The sequence below is a fragment of the Helicoverpa zea genome, chromosome 26 (assembly GCF_022581195.2).
Source record: "Helicoverpa zea isolate HzStark_Cry1AcR chromosome 26, ilHelZeax1.1, whole genome shotgun sequence".
Lineage (NCBI taxonomy): Eukaryota > Metazoa > Arthropoda > Insecta > Lepidoptera > Noctuidae > Helicoverpa > Helicoverpa zea.
In genome coordinates, this window is record NC_061477.1 from 6,045,042 (window position 1) to 6,068,081 (window position 23,040).

At 35.0% G+C, this 23,040-nt stretch overlaps 1 protein-coding gene across 8 annotated transcripts; it reads left to right on the forward strand.

Annotated features, from left to right (window-relative positions):
• The first annotated feature begins 468 nt into the window (after positions 1 to 468).
• LOC124642957 (poly(A) polymerase type 3) lies at positions 469 to 20,762 on the forward strand. Of its 8 annotated transcripts, XM_047181767.1 has the most exons (17): positions 469 to 606; positions 1,545 to 1,811; positions 2,292 to 2,521; positions 5,376 to 5,483; positions 7,234 to 7,345; positions 10,931 to 11,089; positions 11,618 to 11,829; positions 12,529 to 12,649; positions 13,087 to 13,263; positions 14,222 to 14,329; positions 14,646 to 14,695; positions 15,104 to 15,265; positions 16,669 to 16,821; positions 17,343 to 17,704; positions 18,025 to 18,098; positions 18,572 to 18,602; positions 18,739 to 20,762. In XM_047181767.1, the coding sequence occupies exons 2-14, from the start codon at positions 1,676 to 1,678 to the stop codon at positions 17,505 to 17,507; spliced, it is 1,893 nt and encodes a 630-aa protein (XP_047037723.1). In that variant the 5' UTR covers positions 469 to 606; positions 1,545 to 1,675; the 3' UTR covers positions 17,508 to 17,704; positions 18,025 to 18,098; positions 18,572 to 18,602; positions 18,739 to 20,762. The 8 variants fall into 8 exon arrangements, with proteins under 8 accessions (XP_047037723.1, XP_047037719.1, XP_047037717.1 ...); XM_047181763.1 differs by having other exon boundaries at positions 17,343 to 18,098; XM_047181761.1 differs by having other exon boundaries at positions 17,934 to 18,098; positions 18,572 to 20,762.
• The last annotated feature ends 2,278 nt before the right edge of the window (positions 20,763 to 23,040 follow it).

Genomic DNA, 23,040 nt, shown 5'->3' on the forward strand with positions numbered 1-23,040 from the left:
GAAGTGTCGGCAATTTACCCAGAACTTGATTGGATCAGATTTTCTTTCTAAAAGTGGTTGGTCCAAATACTGCTTCAGTTCATTGGGGACACAGCCACTGCTTGGAACTGACTCAAGTACCATACCAACACTCCAACACACGCAGTCAGTGATACCAACCAAACCAAACCAACAAGCAGTGTCATTGTCATAGATGAACAAAATAGACAAGCAGGTCATAGACTATAGAGTCTAATTTTTGTTTGCGTTTGAATTAAATTTAAGAAATCAGATTGGTCAAAGACATGATGTGACACATGAGCAGACAGCAGAGCTTTAAAAAATATATCGATTTTGATACCTAAAAATAAATATCGAAAGTTGATATATCGCGGGAAAAAATATCGCTGATTTATATCGATATTTTTCTGAAAAAATATCGATATTCTGATATATCGATATTTTTTGCCCAAGCCTAGCGCCATCTTTATAAAAATGGCTGCCTTGTTGTTGGCGACTGTTGGGTGCTTGTTTGGAAATTAAATGTTTGTTTCTTTCTTATAATATGATTTCCAATAACTGCATGTGTAAAATATTGCAGATTAGGACGGATGATATAATAAATTGGTGAGTACGAAGTGTTCAATCAATGTTTACGCACAATAAAGTGCTCGGTAACGTAATAACAATCTGCTCAGGGCAACGTGAGCTTTTTAATGCGTATTCGTTTTCTTTATGTTTTTCGTGATAAGTGTTAAGATTATGTATCTTAATGTTTTCTTAGCGATTTTGCATTGATATTCAAGGTTCAGATATAAGCGAGGGTCATATTTACATAAGTTGTGACCTTAGTACATTCAGACAACAAAAGAATACTTCCACGAATCTGTTGTTAGCGAGTAACGTCTCGGGATGTTTTTTCTTATTTATTAGTTTAACTTTAGTAGCGATTGTTCGTTGCTTTCTAGATTAAAATGTGCTAATGTAAGTTATGTGGTCGCGTTGTTGCTAAATAAAGACGGCAATAAAAAGTAGGTGAACGAACCCCGTTTTGAGTCCACAAATAGTATAGTGCTTTCTAAAAGTTCGATTTTTGCTTACGCATCACGACGGCTTTGAATTCTAACAATATATACTCCGCGCATCTGTAGTACAGATTAATTCGCTTCATTACTTATTTACAAGCAAAACATTTACATTTGATTAGTTTGTCAATGTTTTTAATGATATGAGTAAAAAATAACTACCATAATATTTACCGTTAGTTCTAATGTTAACTGGAAATGTAACAAAAATAAACAAGGAAATTAATTTTTACAGCAATCAATCATTAGCAAGGAAATTTTTTAATTCAAACTCCATTCCAATACATGAGATTATTATTTTCTTAATCTGTTGATCTTTTTACATGTTATTTACCTTGAAATACTATTAGCTAATATTAGCTTAACTAACATTACTTTACCCTTATCTAAACATTTTCAAATCAGGGAATCTCACACAATTATAGTAATTTTAAGGGCTACAAATCAGCTGATGCGTAACTTTGCAAATCCTTGTTCCAGATTATCTTACCGTTTACCTAAACCCCAGCAGTTGTCCGAGAGGAGAGCATTTTTATATAAATGAGCCCCACCTAGTACCATAAGCTAATAGGTACCGTAAGCGGTTATATTTCTAGAGAAGTTAACGTAGTATGTCCAAGATGTGGCCAGCGTCGCAGTACTCTCACAGCAATGCCCCGATCCCCAACAATGCGGGCAAGGCTAATGAGCACCAAAATCAGCAGAACTTGAAGACGTTGGGCATGACCTCTGCTATTTCTATGGCAGGTTTGTATGACAGTTATTTACTTTTACAATGAGCATTGTAAGAAAATATTGCATCAGATTTTATTTGTCTTAGGTGTAAACCCTTTATCCTTTTATAAACTTGAACATTGTCTAAAGAGACTAGTTTATTTACACACAATTTATTGTATCATGATTATGAAACTAAATTTTTTCAGTTTTTATTTTACAGCCTAATCATTTGACAAGGTCAAAACATTTAGCCAGCGTTTACATATCAAATTAACTGTGACACTATCAACTAATAGAAGGTTAATTATACCCTCAATTTGCATATCATTCTAATAATTATTTTATTTGAAGGTTTACATATCATTAGAGCTAGACATAAACAAAATGAACTTATATAAAAACAAATCTGCCAACATCTCCTAATGTTGATAAACAAATCAGTATGATAATCTTGACAAGGCATAATGAACTCTAAAACATCACGCAAAAGTATTAATATTCCTTGTACAGGTCCGAAGCCCATTGATATAGAAAAAACAGCCGAGTTGAAGGAATCCCTGGTCCCTTATGGGGTGTTTGAGTCCGAACAAGAGATGCATCACCGTATGGAAGTACTGGGGTCCCTGCATCGGCTGGTGAGGCAGTGGATCAGAGAAGAATCTATGAGGAAGAACATGCCGCCAAGTGTTGCTGATACTGTTGGTGGCAATATTTATACTTTTGGATCTTATCGGCTTGGGGTAAGTTTGACATGTTAATAATTATGTATAAATTAGCACTTCTGAATGCGTTTTTTATTATAATAAGAATCTTCTATTTGTATGAAGCACAGGGTACACAGATGTTACATTGGTTATAATTATGTTCTGCATGTTTCGCCGTAGCATCAGCATACAAATATAAATAAAAAATGTCCTCGTTTAGATAAATATTTTTCAAGTTTTTTATGTCAGACTTTATATTATATTTTTTGGAACTCTGCTCAAAATGGGTCTTTCCAAAAATATAATCTTAGTCAAAGTAAGATGTAACTGAATACATCTTACTTTGACTAGCCTTTACTTTATAATCAATCGACCCTGCTGTTACTTAGCCACAAGTGTTAGATCATTATTTGTAATGTAGGTAATTGAATTATTACCTACATAATTCTCATAAAACCAAAGATTTATGTGAACATTTATTATGAGCTATAAATAAATAAAATACAATAACATGTAACTATTATTTACATAAACAGAGTTTATTTGTTCATAACCTGACATTAAACGTTACGATTTTAAAATCCTGCCAATTTTGCACACAACATTTATTCATGGTTTTTATGTACATACTTACAATAAAAATAATAGTTTAAAAAAAACTAAAAAACACGCTTTTTATAGAAAACCGAACTAAAAATAGAAAATAAATTTTAATGAATTTAAATTAAGAAAATAGTGTTAAAAATTTCAATGAATATAAATTAATGATAGTGTGAATAAAAAAAAAATATTAAAAAAAAAGCGTGGGGTGCATGGTGTCAATAGTTATAAATATTTTATTGACAGATATGAGTAGAGTGATTTTCATTTCGATAATATCTTAAAAAGCACCCCACGCTTTTTTTTATATATTTTTTTTTATTCACACTATTATTAATTTATATTCATTGAAATTTTTAGCACTATTTTCTTAATTTAAATTCATTAAAATGTATTTTCTATTTTTTATTTCGGTTTTCTATAAAAAGCGTGTTTTTTAGTTTTTTTTTAACTATTATTTATTTTCTACTTTTTAGATTGGATAATTTTTTAAATTAAAATTTATTTTCTATTTTTTAGTTTGGTTTTTTTATAAAAAAAGTAGTTTTAGTTTTTTTTTAATTATTATTTATTTTTTACTTTGGTTTCTTTATAAAAGCGTGTCTTTTTATTTTTTTAAAACTATTATTTGTTTTGTAGAATTAAAATTCTCTTTAGTATACCAAAAATTTGTCAATATTAGAGAAAACTGCTAAAGATAATTATTGGAAATAAAAATTAACATCGAGTCCTGCCTTATCGACTGTAGAGAAAAATTCTAGAAAATTTTAATTAATTTTCTTACCTTATCGACTATAGATGAAAATTATATAAATTAACAAAAATGATATTTTGCAAATTGAAAAATGGAATAATTTTATCAAATTAGTGTATTGTCATCGGTCCTCAATAAATCTACAAAGTTTGAACGAAATCTGGCCGTTTAAAGTGAATCAAAATCGCGCCCAAAGAAGTCGGTTACAAACAAACATACAAACATACAGGTGAAGCTAATAAAAAGCGTGTAAAAAATGATTATATTGACCAATTTATAATAATGTGCTTGTATAGGAACTTCGCCAATGTTCATGCGATTAGGGGCTCAATTCCACCATTTCTACTTGTCATTTTGCAATAGAAAATATTATTGCAAAACCATCTTATAACAAAACACGATCTTAAAAGTATTATCGCGATCTTTAAACTGGAAAGTGAGTACTTATTCTGCCAGTGTCGAAATGATTAGTGCACCTCTTTGAACATATTGACGTACAATACAAATCTTTCACGTGTACGACACAAATAAAACTCTGGCTGCACACTTTGTAATAATTGAAGGTGCCCTCCATGTAGGTATAAGAATATGCACATATTACATCGACCGCAAAACACTTACATTGCAAAAAGTATGCTAAAATTATTAATGTAAAGACTACATTTAAAATCCTTACTATGTAATTTTATAATCGGAGTTATGGTCAACTGAAATTCAGTCCCACTTGCGAACACTTGATCTATGAGATTATAGAAGGTATGAAAACGTATAGTCCTAAGTGAATCGACAATAAAATACATTTTAAAGTCCAGGTTGCCGCATAATGTTTTCCTTCCGTATGTCATTGGTTTCCAAGAGACTTAGAAAAGTTCTTGAATGTAAAGGTGATTTTAGTTACGATTTTTGATTGATTAACTTTAGTAGTAGGACTTTTCGTACTAATTGAAAGGATGTCTTAACTTTAATCACAATAATAGGCATATTTATGGCAGATCGACAAACTATTTAATTATCGACCTTCTCTTCATTGAAATAAGATTTCAAACCACAACGTTTGGTATTAGCGTTGATTGATTTTTTACTGTTTCAATGAGAACAATGGCGATAATAATATAGATAGACAGTGAACGCTTTACTCTGCGTTTCGTCATAGTGGCGGGCGCCGCAAGGATCAGTCTACCAAAGCGGGGACGAGCAATGTGGAGCGAAGTTCTTAAACAACCAATAGAATTTGTCCGCTGAAAGATACCACAGAGGTTGTGTGAAATCTTCTCAGCCCCGTACTGCCGGTCTCCGTTGTGGTATAGTTTGGGCCTAAGACTGTATACAGGAAGAAAGCTGGTATATTCTGGTAACAGTTACATTTTCTTCACGTTCCACGTATGTTACCAGAATGGACCGCCGACCGGCTACCCGCATAGTTTCTGTATACAGCTAAGACTTAAGATTACAGGGGAAACATACCAGTAAGTATGTTTCCCCTGTAATCGTGAAATATATTGAATATAATGTAATGATAACGATATTTGACCACAGGTGCACCACAGAGGTGCTGACATAGACGCGCTTTGCGTGGCCCCGCGTCACATCGACCGGATTGACTACTTCGCGTCTTTCTACGACCTCCTCAAGTTGCAGCCACAGGTTTGTAAAAAATATTTACTTAAAAAATATTTAATTTTTTATGGAGTATTATATCCTAGTAAAAATAAGATAGCGTATTTTTGATTGATGCATATGCCTTTAAGTAGGAACTTATGAGACGATCAAGTTGAGGATGTATCTTTGAGACTTCAGATACATAAGAACCTCTATATTAGGCATTCTAAGTAATAAATTGGATAGCTATTAAATTGAATAAATCTTGGAAGTTCTCAAAACACCAGTAGTTAGGACGAGATGTTGAAATATCGGTGTTCTCTGCTGTCATCTGTGATGTAAAAATCTGTAGTTTGTTTTAAAATATCTTTCCACTCCGCTTCCAACATTGTGGTTGATATACCTCTGTAGCTTTGTTGTATTATGACAAATAGCAAACAACCAACGGATCTAAACATTATTCAGTCTAGAATCTTGTAGAAATTGAAACGTTTTCCTAAATAATATCTTAAACATTACAAAACGTGTTCTCTGTCTTGTAACTTTCAAAGTCAAAAGTTTAGCTTTGAAAATTATATGACAAAGTTCTCTGTTGCTTCATTTGTGTGAAATATTCACAAACTTATGAATGTTAAAGTCCTGTGAAATAACGGTGTTTTTGCGTAGTTAGTGTAAACTGTAAAAGACACTCATGTATTAAGTACCTGTTACTATATAACTAAGGGTACGTTTAATCATCCCCAAAGACAGGTATGTTTGATGTTATTACTCTTCCTCATAAACAGAGGATCGGATATGGATGAGATTTAGTACATCTATACATATTTATACTATACACCGTGACTTTTTAGTCGTCTTACAAAGGTGATCAACTCAATCTATCCGACACAAAATACCAGCATAAATAAAAGCTGAAGAGTTTGTTTGATAGCTCTAATATCAGGAACTTCTCGAACTATTTGAAGAACAGTGTTACATAACCCATTTATCGAGTAAGAGTAAAGACTTTTACTGAATTAAAGTGCAGGCTTCCTTTCTTTGTTTTAAGTTGACATTCTTTCCATATCCGTATTGCCGGTATATTCACAGAAATACACGCAATATTGTCTCCGTCTACCGGCGTGAGCGTGTTTATTTATATAACAAAATGCACGCATTATGATCCCGCCACCCCACTTCCGCTGTTTTCGTGAATGGGGCCCGACACTAAACGTATTCGTGGATAATGTGCTTCTGTGTAAAGGAAGAATAGTTTAGAATTACTTTTCAGAGAGTAACATATTGAATTATTTGTAACATATTGCTACATGCATATAAATGCACTTTAAGTATTATTTCCATTTTCCTCTCGATTTGAATTTTCCTGTGAAGCGACTGCGTTACTTCCCTCGTCATTACAATACTATTTTTATGTGAAGCTCATAGCAGAAAATAATCATACTTATCTATAACACTAGGTTAACAAATATATAAAATTAATGAAATGAGGCTCAACAACTGACTTTGAAGTTCAACTGTTGTGCAATCATTAGAAACCAACTTCAGGGTGGCAAAGTTATTTGACTAGACTTTGCAGTACTCCAATGATAGAGCTTTTAAACATACTGCAACTTTAAAACAATTCATTTCTGTAAGACCTACAAATAGTGACCGATAGGGAAAGATGGAAGGCTATGGGGGAGGCCTTTGCCAAGCAATGGGACACATAGGCTAAATAAAAATTAAATAAAAAGAAATAATTTAAATTTACTTATTTTTTTATTGATTATTAATTTAATTATTGTTTATTGTACAGGTAAAAGATTTGAGAGCAGTAGAAGATGCATTTGTGCCGGTCATCAAGATGAACTTTGACGGAATTGAGATTGATTTGCTGTTCGCCAGGTTGGCACTCAAAGAGATACCAGGTATGGACATATACATTATTCCTATGGTTATTATCTTGTAGAAAAAAATGGTAAGAAGTAAATGCTTGTGGTGAACTTATTTCCTCACTTTTTATAAATGGGAATGTTGTATCATTTTACTTTAACGTTAACCAAACTATAACCAGCCGTAAGGTAGCCGATTAACCATTGGTCAAATACGCATTTTGATGGCTGTTTATGGTCCGTTTATCGTTATAGTTAAATGGTGCAATCCACCGTAAATGTTACCCACCTTATTGTGAAACGGAGTTAAAAAGGACGGCTGTAGTGATATGTTTAAAAAATTAACTTAGTTCAAGACAATGGTTTAAACTCCGATGATAAAACCTATTACTAAAGACTAAATTTTTGACCACGCTTTACTGTTACAGCCTTTTTATCGTCCCACTGCTGGGCACAGGCCTCCTCTCACATGGAGAAGGACCACGCTTTATTTTTTATTTATTCTTTTACATTTTTTATAATAAGTTAGTTGCTATTTACACATCATTCATGTGGTCTGGCTAAAATTGACCTAGCTTTTCATTTGCAAGACAGGTTTCTCAGTCAAATCAAATACAAATCGGGGATCCCTATTTAATAACAACATATAACAAGTAACGTATGTAAACATAGATAAGATAGGTATTTATAACAATATTATGCTGCAGTGACGTCTATTCACAAGTTCAAGTCATTCATTGTATGACGATAACTGTTTGAAAACACTTAGCACTTTGTTCTCACAATAAGTTGCGTCAAGTAATGCTAATAGGAAGAGTTAAGTTTCGCCAAGAAGGTTATTCGTCTACAGTAAAAAAAAATAAAGTATGCTTCTATAATGTAGGATACCATAGGTAAGTTGTATAAGTAGTTGTACCTATCGAAAAACCCCGATAAACATACTCAATCAGCATTTTTTCGTAAATTGAGAAATCAAGAAGAAATAAAAACGATAAGGGTCATATTTATTAAGATGATGAAACTAACAAATAAAATCGACAATACCTAAGCTTAATAATTCATAAATGATCTGTATTTCACAACAACACATCAATATTTTTACCCAAATCGAAATGACTCACTTATTATCTTTGGTATGCAAAAAAAAAACCTTAAATACAGAGTCACAATGACCCAAGTATAATGGAGGTCGAATGGCAGGTATTCATAAGGGTGCGTCCATATCTGGCGAATGCGCCGCGAATGCGCAGCACGCGAGCCGATCGCGAGCTGTCCGCGAGCTGCGCGCGTGCAGTCACTGCAATAGTTCGGTGCGCCTCTTTAGCGCAACTCACGCAAGGCTCGTATAGAGCGCGCGAGCGGCGCGCGATCTGCGCGCAATCAGTTCTCGCCCTTACAGTTCCGTATATTGGCTCAGTACCAGGCCTCAGTCACTCTCGGTACTTGCGCGCGATAAATGCCTACCGCTCGCTGGGTTACCGGTAGCCCCACGCGGCTCAGGGCGCACAACAGTCACACGCGCCGCGCGCGCTCCAATATTATTATTTTTATTTCGTTTTATTAGGTTTTTTAAGCCACCTCACATACTGGTGGATTATTTTGAGTTGTGTTGGTTTACATGCGACTATTGTAAGATTTAGAAACATTTTATATGTATGAACTTATCTAGTAATTCTATTTTTTTTTAATAAATTAATACTTATCTACTTTATGATTTTAACAACAGAGATCATTAGGTACTTATTTTACTTTAGATACCTACTTAGTTATATGAACTGTATTGTGAGTTTTGTAGCTCAAAACACATCTCGAGTGTAAGTAGGTATAGTTCTGGTCCAACTTAATGACGACTCGGAACATTACGCGTGTCGCTACGCAGAAACCAATTTTAGGTATGTATCAAAACTCGACGGAGTTGTACCATATGGGGTATGGCACATGTGCTCGAAAAATAGTTGGAAACCGCCTTTGATTTTGACGAAAGCTTTACTTAAGTACTTTCCTATGCTTACGTATTAGGTAATATTTAGTAATATGTACCCATACTCCATTTTAGTAAGCAATACAATAGTTAACTAAAGAAAAATATTCTTTAATATTAAGATATTACTTTTTGTTTAAAAACTCAGTTTTAAAAAAGGCTATTTTTAAATAAGCGTAACTTTGTTTTCCTACTTAAATATTAATAAATTGTAAGAAGCAACCCTAAGCACGGCCACGGCACGGTTGCGGTCACTGAACTGTGCGCTATCGCATTGGAATAACAATCAAGCGCTCGAGCTTTTAAGGTTCATTTTATAACGCAGCTAGGAATTTGTAGGTAGTTGGGGAACTTGTAGGTGCTTATAACAGTAGGTATGGACTTTTTTCTATGGAGTGATTTATCTGTTACGTAGTAACTATTATATAATCTATGTCAGTACTATCGAAGATGGCAGACGTCGCGCGCCGCCTGCGCGCCGCTCGCGTGCGGCGCTTAGGTCGCGCGCGAGCTGCGCGCGGGCCAAGCAGAAGCGGCGCACGAACAAAAATGCACGCGCGCAGCTCGCGGACAGCTCGCGATCGGCTCGCGTGCTGCGCATTCGCGGCGCATTCGCCAGATGTGGACGCACCCTAATATTCGATACTTACTGAAAACCAGTTTATTTTTTTAAATACATGTTTGTCTGCTCAAGGTCTCAAGGCCAATCCTTTTATGTAGATAGGGTGACAGAATTTTAATGTTCGCATTTCTTTGTGGATTTATCATCACCTTATTATACCTGCCTTTATTCCTATTTTATTTGGGGTCGTAAGATGTAATCTTTTATACATTCTTTATTATAAGTATATAAGTAAGTAACCGCATGGGTTTAACCAGAATGTGTTTGTAAAAGGTGTAAACGTTCCCCTTTTTGATGTTCTAATCTTTTCTTGTTCTCTGCCCATTGTTATGGCAAACTATAAAAAAAAATAATCATCCTCCTGCCCTTATCCCAATTTTACTTGGGGTCAACGCAGCATGTTTTCTTCCTCCATACTCTCCTATCTGCCGTCATCTTACACGCAAGCGAACATTCTTTCTAACTAAAAGACACAATAAAAGAGTAAAATAGTTCCCAGTGATAAATACTTCTTTGTTGACAAAAACTTAACACGTTACTAGAGGAACCATTGTTGTATCATGTAACCAAAGTTAATTATTGGGTAAATGAACCATCGAAGAATAGTTTATTTCTTGTTATCTGTGCGTTTGAACTTTACTGAATTACTTGCAAATGTTTTTTGTTGGCTGTCTTAACTTTGTATTTTATTGGTTCTGAAATTAGCAAGCGTATTAATTTCTTTTTACCTTACTTAAGGAATTATATTTTTCGACCCTCATTTTCTCCATTCCATGTTATATTTTATTTGCCCTATCACCAATAAACACAAGAGAAATACTGATCAAGCCGAACAATATCTCTTACTTTCGGCAGCAATGCAGTTTTCTTCCCTATTCCTCAGATTTAAGGTCTATCTCTCCACCACCCTCAGGTACACTTGTAGAGAACTGGTGGTTAAGTTCGCCGTTGCACAAAGTGCATAAAGTATATAAATAAATAATTTACCATCTATTAAATCCTGTTTCTTATTCCACAGATTCATTTGACTTACGCGACGATATGTTGTTGAAGAACTTAGACCAGAAATGTGTGCGGTCCCTCAACGGGTGTCGCGTGACTGACGAGATACTCCGTCTCGTGCCAAATATCAATAACTTTAGGCTCACGCTTAGAGCTATTAAACTGTGGGCTAAACGTAAGTACATGTATCTTTGAGTTTTTTTATAGGCAATTTGGTAGAGGAAAGGTTGAGATATTCTAGAGGTACTTTAATCAAATCAAAATACCTTTATGTTGGCCATAGCCAGGTTGCATTAACCCATAGATATATACTTTAAAGACAAACATAAATATAATATTATACAAAATTGTTAGTATTTATATAGAAACTTAAATCTTTGTTAGTAACACTTTAGTTGTGCTCATGTTCAAAGTAAGTTCAATCGCTGCTTGAAATAAGAAACTTGCATCAGCTGAAATAAAAGGCTGAGCGATGTCCTACGATCCAAGAAAACGCTCATTTTCAAAAGCTTTCAGTATTTTTTTTATTTCTCATAATATTCCACAGTCTATCAAAACAAACCTTATTGCCCTTGGTTCATAGAGTTTTATTTTATCAATCTACTATCAGCATTTACTCAACCATACACAACTTTTCTTCAAGTCAAATGAAATCAAATCCAATTCTTTATTTGATTCACTTATAATTATTTCCCATCCGCAGGCCACGGCATATACTCCAACACTTTAGGCTACCTGGGCGGTGTCTCCTGGGCCATGCTGGTAGCCCGAACCTGCCAACTGTACCCCAACGCGCTACCAGCTACTTTGGTGCACAAGTTCTTCCTGGTCTTCAGTCAATGGAAGTGGCCGCAGCCTGTGCTGCTGAAGCAGCCGGATTCTGTCAACCTTGGATTTCCTGTTTGGGATCCTAGAGTGAGTATATTGATCTTTCTTTTTTTCTTCATTTATAATATCTCATCTTTTGCTTAACAGTTTTACTTACCAGTGTGGATGCGTAAACAGTCATAAAGAATGATTACTTACATTTACTCTTTAGCTTAACGTTATATATTTTAATAAATACTAATTTATTTTACTATGTATTTTTTTGTTTGTAACCTAAAGACTCCAAAACAACTGAACCGATAGCAAACTTTGATTCGCTGTCTTTTAACTACACCATTCCTGAGTAACATATGCTATATTTTATCCAGGCACGGGAAGAAGTGCCCCCGGCACGAGGGTGAAATCGCGAAAAACAGCTAGTTTAAATACACTCAGCTAGAAAACTATAATTTTTCAGGTCGTCAACTAGTTACTCTTTTTATTATTTTATTCCAATTTTCCGGTGTATCTAACAGGTATTGTTAATAGGTCAACATAATTTATTGTGTTGAACTGCTAAATAACACACTATTTACATGATGAACTAACAGTGGATTTCAATAACCTATATCTAACTGCTAATTTTCTCATTGGAGACCATAATTTGACGTCACTAATATGTCGTGTCAAAATTCTACATATCTCTAGTAAGCAAATAACTAGCTAGATTGGATATAGATATTCGCTATAAAACTAGACTTACATTATACTGAGGTAAAGATTATAAAAAAAACCTTACCTTCGCAGGTGAACATCTCGGACCGGTTCCACCTGATGCCGATCATAACGCCAGCGTACCCGCAGCAGAATTCCACGTTCAACGTGTGCGCCTCCACCAGGACGGTCATCATGGAGGAGTTCAGACTCGGTGAGGAGTTAAAGATAGCTTACTTGCTCCATACCCTGAAATCAATTTTCTTTTGGTTTGGGAAGAAGGAAATTATCAAGTGATTTTTTCGCCACAATGACTTGCTGATAAAAACCCCTCAAGGGCTTTGGGAAAGTTCGCAAGATTAACTCCACCCTGGCAATCCAAAGGATTCCAAAAGGAACATGGGTTTTAAATTTCTCATCTCAAAAAAGGCCCCTGGAACTTTTTCGAACTATCCCAAAACCAATACAATTAGATGCTGGTCACTTTAGTTAACGTAAAAACTTTAGCCATGTATTGTTTTTACAAAAATATTTTTTTACCTGACAATATCAATAAAAAAAAATATTTCTTGTAATGTTAAGTTCTTTTCGTCAAGAACTGCCAAAATGCAAATATCTATTCCATATTTAATTACATTTTTTTCCCCTCAGGTCTAGCAATAACAGACGAGATAATGCTCGGCAAATGCGGCTGGGAGCGTCTGTTCGAAGCGCCGAACTTCTTCTCTCGCTACAAGCACTTCATAGTACTGCTGGCTTCCTCCGCCAGTCCTGATGATCAGCTGCAGTGGTGCGGCCTCATTGAGAGCAAGATCAGACATCTTATTAGTGAGTTATGTTGTGGAAGTAGAAAAAAGATTGTAATTTATAGTAATACTAGCTTCTGCCAGCGGTTTCACCCGCATCCCGGCCTGTGCCCAGCAGTGGGACGATAAAAAGGCTGTAACAGTAACAGGAAGCTACACTGTCACCAAGTATCTAACATAGGCTATTTTTGTCCAGTTACGAGGAAGGAGTTCCCTTGGGAAGCGGGTGAAACCGCGGGGAAACAGCCAGTACAGTATGTTATAAAGCAAAAAAATGATTGTTTGCTTACTTTGAAACTAATGAATTAAAAAATTCCTTCACCGTAGAGAAGCTACACTATCCTAGGGTGACATATTAATATTTTTTGTTTGCTTGATATGTGCAACATTAGAACACCCACTTTTATTTAATTTTCAACAAGTAGGTATACCAATATTCACATAAAACTGAGTAAATAATGTGACCTCATATACCTGTTCTATATGTATAATGTACAAGCTGTTTACAAGTCATTGACCCAATTCTCGCGCCTCATTAAATAGCAATGTGTTATTATTTTATCTACACGTTGTACTCATAATTTTGTAGGCCTACTAAATTATAATTTCTATGTAGACTATGTCAACATGTTGAACAGTAATTCTTTAATTTGTTGGCTTAATGTGTTTACGGCAAAAAAATATTTTCCTCTTTGTAATATTTACTATCTGTTTCCCGAGGTTTCACTCACGTACCGTAAGAACTATTTCTCGTACCAATAAAATAGGTATAACCAACCAATATCACGCGGGGGCAGTTAACAGTGAAATATTTTTCAAATGGGTTCCGTATTTTCACAGCTGTTTTTGTACAAACAAACTATGCATAGGTCGTTTTTGATGGCTTTCTGACTTAGCGACGGTCGGTTTATATTACAAGTTTCCTCTTTATAATATTAGTATAGATAGTGTCATCTAACTATATACCTATTTAATTCTAGCCACCCTGGAGCGCAATTCACACATAACGATAGCGCACGTGAATCCCGAATGCTACAACTCAGTGCCACTTAACACCAACAACGGACAACCGCTCGCCTTGCCGCCAGGTAACTTATTATTACAAAAAAATGTACACAGAAAGATGATGATCCTTGATTGGATCCCATAAAAGGCGAATGAGAAGGTTTTTACTCAAAGATCTTGATAGAAATTAGTAAGCCAAAGTCGGTGTTACATACTTTTTAGTGATTTTCAAACCAATTTTTGCATTTCTATTTAATATAGTCTATTTAGGTTACCTACTCTGATCTATGAACATTTACACTTATTTGAGAAAAAAAATGCACTGTAATATACTTGACACTCAGCCACCATCAATGTAATGTTTCACTTTGAGTAATATGATATATCTTTCGGTTTTAGGAGCACCAGTACCCTCAGAGACTGCGCCTGAAGTCAAAAAGAATGAAAATGTGAGTTTTTATATCTCATCATCTAAAATAAAGAAACTACTTGAAATTCTATATATGCAGGGGTGGATTTAGGGCGGTCTAAGGCCCCCACAAGAAAGAAAAGTTATTGTAATATTTATCGTTTGGAATTATTTCATAAAAATAATTGTTCTTTAAAAAAAATACTAAATAATTATAGTTAAGTTTTTTGTTGAGAAGATTTAGGGCACACCCCCAAATCCGGCCCTGTCTATACGAAATCCGTATACAACTGTACCTAACTGTTGTGTGCCTTTTATTTTCAAGCACACTACTCAAGTTTACCCGCTGGGAAGCGAACCTGCTACCTACAGCATACAGGACTTCAAAAGAGAATGTATAATCTTTATAGTGTAACAAGTTTGTAATATGTATTTTTGTTAATTTCAGGGTGAAATCATAGCGAACTACTGTTCTATGTGGTTCATTGGGCTCGTGTTTGAGAAGACTAACTTGAATGTGGATCTGACGTATGACATATTGTCTTTTACGAAGGCGGTCAACTGTCAAGCTGATAACACTAATATGTTGAGAGAAGGAATGACTATTGAGGTAATTATACTTCGGCCGTTCAGAGAATGCGTTCCTGACACCTATCAGTTAGTCACGACTATAGTGATGGGCACAACATAACACTGAGTTCGTTACCGTTCCTTCAAAATGAACCGCCGCATTATTTTAAGATTATTTTCGTTTTAAATTGGCGGAATCATTTGTTTTATATTTTAGTTATTTAAGTGGAAACCAAAAAAAGGTAATATTCATATAATAAAATTGTTTTATTTATTCTTTGTTACAAGTACATTGAATTGAATGTGCGAACAGAATATTAATCAGACTCCGATTTGCTTGAGGAGGTGGTGTCTTCATCATCATCTTCGCCTACATGTATAATTATATTATTATCAATAACAGAATCAATCCTGATATCTCGGTCTAACAAAAGCCGGGTAATCAAATAAAAACAGATCGAAAACACTTGAAAAACGTGGTCTATGCGCACGAAACGACAACGGACGACTGTTTTAGCGTCACAAAATGGCGGCCCATAACGCCATTTGGGGTTACCATTTTTAATCTAAGTATAAAAATGCGGTTTGGTCATAGTTTTATTTTTATATTTCATAAAAGTTATAATTAAGTCTTATAGTCCATTATTTTCCAATTCTTAAAAAGAAAATCAGAACGTATTATTTTATATTATAACTGTATAAGAACAGATTACGATACTTGCCTGTTATTTTTAGCACAGCACTACAAAATATAAACCGCTGACATAACCTTGTAATAGCGCAGTATAGATTTAGAAAAATATTGTTTACCAAGTTATTTGACACTCAGTTTGGCACAAAATTATAACATTCATTGATTATTGATATAATAATGTTGTTTTAATGCTCCTCAATTGTTAAAACGGTAAACAACCAGCAAAAATATTTTTATCGTAACTGCAACGCCATTGCAAAGTTACGTCGTCAGTTCAATCGCGACGTGTCAGGAACGCATTCTCTGAATGGCCGAACTATACTATATATTTTTTTTATTTTACTATATTTTGCTAAAAACGTATAACAAATAATTTTAGGATAAGTTAAAGAAAGGATTAATTAAATAAATCCACCTGTAGTGGGTGTTTTTGTGAGATTTTATCTTCTAAATATAATACTGTTAAAATACATTATTATGTTTGTTATGCTATAATACTTATAAATTCGGAACATTCAAAGCAACTAAAATATATCTTCTAGCAGTATAATACAGTCAGAAGAATTTTAGGATCTTTTAGACCTCTGTAAAAACAGCGTTTTACAACTGTTTACGATTCTACAAAGTATGCGCACCCGTGATTTGATGTCACGTGTTTATAGTTGTAAAACGGCGTTGCCGCTGAATGTGCAGAAGAGGTTTTCAGTCAGCATATAAATGCCTATACTTATTTTGTAATTCTCCCGCAGGCTCGTCACGTGCGTCGCAAGCAGCTGCACCAGTACCTGTCGGCGTCGCTGCTGAAGCGCGAGCGGACCACCTCCGGCACCAAGCGCAAGCCCGAGCCCGCGCCGCCGCTGCCCGCGCCCAGCAAGAAGACCAAGCGCCTGTCCGAGAGCAGCGTACGTATATACGCCTAGCCTTTTTATTGAAACTGCGTGTTTGAAGGCGGCCGGCCTCTTAACGACTTAACCCCTTGTATTGTGTGCAAATCCACGCGAGACACAATTGATTTTCTATTGTTCTCCAAGTAGCGGCATACAAGGGGTTAAACCAATCCGTTGAATCTCGCATGGGATCGCAGGAATTCAAATTCTTCCTCGAGGCTCCGTAATGTTAAGCATGGAGCGATTGACTATCTAACCTTATCAACTCAGTAACCTAAACTAGACAGATGATAGATAAGACCAGTTGTCAGACTCTGCCTTGCACCCGTTACAATGAAGACTTAATAAAAATCTACTACTATGCTACCTGCTGGTTTTCCTGTTGCCAGACACTAAAAATTTCCTGCTTGTATATGCCGCCGGTAAATAAGTGTCATTCTATTCAACACTAGACTAGCAAGCCTAGACTATGTGTTCTCATATAATCTGATTGTAAAGGTATTTGTAAAAATATTGAATTTCGTTTCTTTCCACAGACGGACGAAGTAAGCGTCCTATCCTACAACGAAGACTCAAACTCATCAAACATGTATGAAGTGAACATGGCCAACGGGACCGCCCCGCACACAGCCACGGAGGCCGCCAAGCCTGCCGACAAGCCCGACCACCCATCCACGTCCAACTCCATTGCTTGCACGTAGCAGTACGAGGAGTGGCGGACCAGGTTCATCTACGGAACCAACGTCAAGCTCACCAGAACCAAACGCGTGTAAAACTAAAGTGAACTAAGTGATTATAGTGTGTAAGAACCCGTGATAAAGATAAGTTTTCGAATTTTGGTGCAATTACTTGTGACGTTTTGGTGTTGTCGCCCATTTGGACTGATGGTTTCGTTATGGTGAGTATTTTGATGTTCTCAAAACACTGATTGCGTAGCGAATGGAGTGTTTTCGCATTAATATTCCATTTGTCGACTCGACATTTGACTGCCACGGTATAAGCAGTGTGACTAGATAAGTCGTACGCAATTTCTATTCACTACACTTGTAAATAATTCCATTATTTAATCAAAATAATTTTAAAGTATTTTAGAACAAAAACTAATAGATATTTTACATATCTTTTAGGTATAGGTCTCGGACAAATATGCCACTAGCGGGATTTACGAGTTTTAAAGTAATACAATTTAGATTTATGACAAATATTGATGTAATATAGAATATTATTTGGGAGTCCGCGCCGATCCAGCGATATCGAGCATTTGGTCGAGCTAGCGAGACAGATATATTGACGTAAGTTTTTACTCACGTTGATCAAACACTTTATTACACTTTTATAGACTAGACTATTTCATATTTTTAAGTAATTAGTGTACCAAGTAACTTGTCAGATCTATTTTCGGAGTATCTATCTTCTTAGCAGTGTTTACAGTATAGTCATAGATACAATAATAGCTTGCTGGATTCAGGTTTTAGTGGTAAATGGTCCGTTGGCTCTAACTGTCTTCAAATTACTATTTTAGCGTGTTGACGACTATTATTGCTGTGGGTTCGATACCCACACCAATTTGAGAATTATGTGATGTCCAGATAATAGTTACGGGTCTATTCTGTGTAGAAATTAATATGGCATTAAATTGTAATATGCACTCGCGAATTCTAATCAAGCTTCCTCACTAAGTCCATTCACAAAATGGCAAGTTTTATCCATCAAATAGTATTAAGTTTTAAAATACGATTCTCATATAACTTTGTATGCTCCATAGATGTGATACGGGGACAACGCATCGTGGCTGCGTAAGTTATCAAATATCATTAGATATACGTTCATAAAGTAAATGAAAATGGAAAAAAAATGTTTTAGATGTAACAAGTGATATGAAAACGAAGGTCCGTTAATTGTACGAGATATTCCGGTGTTGTTTATTTGCAGATGGAGTTCGCGCGGCACGGGGTCATGTAAGTCTGCTCTGTCAAACTTAGGGTAGGAGTGTCAGACCGTTTGCAAGAACATATGTTCAAACACCACGTTTACACGCACAATGAGATTAACATGACTGACGACGCTTCCACACTAAAAGTAAGCAAAGGGGGTGTTAATACGAATATTTCTTCGTAGATTGGCAAGTCTGGGAGGGAAAAAACTTCGGATCGTTGGTTCCTACGCGCCTCGTCGGCAGAATCGGCTCGTGCACGTGAACACTCCATTTGTTTACTAATCTTTGGTGTTAGAGAGTATCTAACACCAAAGTATAGCGTATATTTTTTTTATTAATTAAGCGTGTCAGTCATGTTAATAGCATTTACGTTAAAATCGTAAACACAGTAAAAATAGGTCGAGCACTACCACTGTTCATTACGCTCAGAACAAATTGGGTGTTTATTTTTTATTTAAAATAGTATTTTTTTAACTTATGTCCTGATTTTCAAAAATAGATTTTTGTGCTGGTTTCATTATTTCTGCATTTGAACTGTCTGCTAGATAAATTCGTTCATTTTTGGATGAAATTATCTTCTAGCCATTAATTTTCAAGTGATGAGACTAAGCAACCACTGATTTAATTTGCTAAACATAGTTATTTGCAATTTCCATCGTTCATTCATCACCAATGAAAATTGTGCGATCTAATAATTTTGCATGATGCGATCTGCAAAATTGAATTTTAAATACACAATTACACAAATAGGAACAATTTAGCTTCTTTATTAAATAAGACAAGAATAAAAATCTTGCTCTCCCTTTATGATAAAGAACAATTTGCCTATTCTATCATCCAAAATTATTATGTTAAGCACTTGTAATATAATTTATTTAGTAAGGCCAACGCTCCTAATATCCAAATACCAAAGTTCCTAAGAAACCCACCAGATATCAACCGAATACCTAACAATATGAGAATTAACCCTTCAAGGCATGTACTTAAAGTATGACCCCTAAATTATTATTTCTTGCAAACGGTCAGTGATAGTACAAAGTGGAAGAAATTGATCAAATATTATTCATTTTGTTTTTTTTTTATGTTTTTCATACGCTTTTTTGTAACTCGACAACCTTATTGTCAGTACCTGTAAGGTGACCTCCAGTTTTTTAAGTCTGAAAGTCTGGCGTTAGAATATCTGTTTTCAAAACTAACGTCAGCTGTATTTTTGATAGGTTTCAAGCCTTGTTAATATCAGTTTAGCTACATTTTGTGGGGTTCCCATGGTGTTTTAGTGGCCTAACAGTCGATATTGATATTGTAACTGCCATTTACTTAAAAAGTAATTTTTCAAATCCTCGGTTGATTAGCGTTGTAACTTATTGTTGTCAGGCCAAAATGAGTCTGAGTCTGTAGTTAGTAAAATATTAACGAAAGTAACTTTGTTAGGTTTGAAGAACATTTTTGTAGAAGCTCATTTACATTGACAAATCTACTAAAATATTGTTTACTAATAGTTTCTAGACAATGCCAACAATTAAAGAGTTAAGTGTAGATTTCGTCATTTTAGTTTTCAGTTCTAGACATGACTGTTCTCTAATGTAAACGAGAACGTAAATAATGTAGAACAATTTAACGGTGAGACCAAAAGACTGATTGCAGTAATGTTGTCGAGTTATCAATTGTTTTTCCAACTGTATTGACGACAAGCAATACTTTCTTCTGCTTTACGTCCAGGGCATAAACTTATCATTTGCAGTTTTTTATTTGACATTTATTTTGCCCAATTATATTATCAGATTCGGTACGTTTGTGTGAAAATTGCATTTTTCACGTGGCTACGTTCAACTAGATATAAACAAAATGATTCCACCTAGTTAATAAGACTCAATGTAGTTGTTCATAAGGACCTTCAGGCTTAATGTAAGTTGTATATAATTCGATAGACAATTGATGATTATATTATATGAAAGTATATATCTGGTAAACAATAATATAAAATTGAAAAAAAAAAACAATAAATGTATATACAAAGGGATTATTGTTGTTTTCTTTTACGCCTATTATTACCCTCCGTACAAATAGTACTGATCCTGCTTATATTATAAATGTGAAAGTTTGTGAGAATGTATGTTTGTTATTCAATCACGCAAAAACGGCTGGACCGATTTGATTGAAATTTGGTATGTAGATAGGTATCCTATATTATTGATACCCTGGATTAACACATAGGCTACTTTTTATCAACACACCACGCGGGCGAAGCCGCTGGCGGAAGCTCTCTATAGTCGGTCCCTCATATCTGAGGATCGTGGTCAGCATCGGGGTAACATCTGGAGCGGATGATCTGCCTCCACCGGTTTCGATCCAGCGCATCTCTCACTACCGCGTAGAAATTGCAAATGGCGGAAGCTAGTATAATATAATTTTGTACTCCATATTAAGGTCCCTATTCTTGAAAATTCAAAAGAAAATATAATTTCAATATTTTTTAATATAATCAGACAAAATTATGCTAATAAAATCAATCATAATTACAAATTCATAATGATAAAGGAGATGGCCAAATTTTCATAGTAAAAAAACCCAGAATCGACAGCAACGAAATGGGTACCAATGGGTTCATTATGATAGACCTTTGATGGTGCCAAAAAATCCAGTCTGTAATCCATGGGGTATAGGAGCTATATCATATTTTCACAAAAATAGGTTATGTTGAATTTATGTTGATTTTAAAGATTATTTGCATAAAGGACCATAAAAAACATGGTATACTAACGTTATACATGCGAAGAGTAACATCACCATAGTTACAGAGTTTGCCTGGTAATCAAAAGGTCTTGAGCTTGAGTTTTGACCCCCACCCATTGCACTATTGTCATGAACCACTCCAGATACCTACGACTAAGTACCGACCTTACCTACTTGGTGTGCGTTCGCGCAGCGGAATGTTGTTGAATTTAAAGATTTTAATTATGCAGATAATTAGTGTAAGACGTCCTATAATTGTGTATGGTAAATAAAAATTTGTGTATGCAGCCATTGTGGAGAAATTCACCAAAAACAGATTCTGCTGGGCGAACGTTGGCGAACGTTGTTCTGGCGGAACTTTTTTTAATCCATAGACTTTAGAAGAAAAGAGATGTGTCCGAAAATTAGTGTGTATTTGTGTATAATTGATTATGTATGAATGAAATCAGTGCATGCATAAACTTCTGAGAAATTCAAGTTTCCGCTACGCGAACGTTTGGCCATTAGCTAGTTTTCATATAAAGCGCTTACATAGAGAGCTGTAGATTTTTACATACGTTGTTTTGAATTTGTTTATATTTGTTTAAAAAACAGATTTAGAAAAAGTCGTAGGGTTTAAAAGATAAAAATATAAACGTAAAATACACTTATTAGGTCTTAGTTCTTAAAGTATGCAGTTTGGGGTCTAGATTTTCACGTTTACACAAACCTTGTAAGTGTCTCCAACATGTTGCCAAGTATCAATGATGTTCCGTTAGTAATTAAAAAGTTATAGGATATTTTACCATGAATAGATCACTGTTTACAAAGCAGTCGAATATCACGACGTTCTAAAGGAATTGCATGGTAAAATGTATGCCAATAATTAGTTTAATCATTCAACTATTCACTTGCAAAATTTCATGTCATTAAATTCAGTAATTAAAGAAAGAATTATAATACTGACGGAGCATCGAAAACCTACATAATCCGACCAAGTTCGGATAGCTACAAAAAAGCGGCCGTGCCATATGTCTAAGAAACGTTACGCCATATGCCATATGTCTAAGAAACGTCGAAAAGTGGCATTATTATTAAAAAAATATTTTTCAATCAAGAAATACAATTGTTTTATTTTTTCCTAACGCTTGTGTACGCAACTGTACCATATTAAAAAATACTAACCTACCAAGTTAAGAACGTTGCTTAGACATATGGCACGGTCGCTTTTTTGTACATATCCGAACTTGGTCGGATTATGTAGGGTTTCGATGCTCCGTCAGTATTATAATTGTCTTTCTTTAATTACTGAATTTAATGACATGAAATTTTGCAAGTGAATAGTTGAATGATTAAACTAATTATTGGCATACATTTTACCATGCAATTCCTTTAGAACGTCGTGATATTCGACTGCTTTGTAAACAGTGATCTATTCATGGTAAAATATCCTATAACTTTTTAATTACTAACGGAACATCATTGATACTTGGCAACATGTTGGAGACACTTACAAGGTTTGTGTAAACGTGAAAATCTAGACCCCAAACTGCATACTTTAAGAACTAAGACCTAATAAGTGTATT

What these genes read in the sequence shown, in the direction of transcription:
- LOC124642957 (XM_047181759.1), top strand. Translation starts at nt 1,676, where the DNA reads ATGTCCAAGATGTGGCCAGCGTCGCAGTACTCTCACAGCAATGCCCCG. An exon ending in CTCTGCTATTTCTATGGCAG is followed by an intron (nt 1,812 to 2,291) that starts GTTTGTATGACA and finishes TTCCTTGTACAG; the next exon opens with GTCCGAAGCCCATTGATATA. An exon ending in TTGGATCTTATCGGCTTGGG is followed by an intron (nt 2,522 to 5,375) that starts GTAAGTTTGACA and finishes ATTTGACCACAG; the next exon opens with GTGCACCACAGAGGTGCTGA.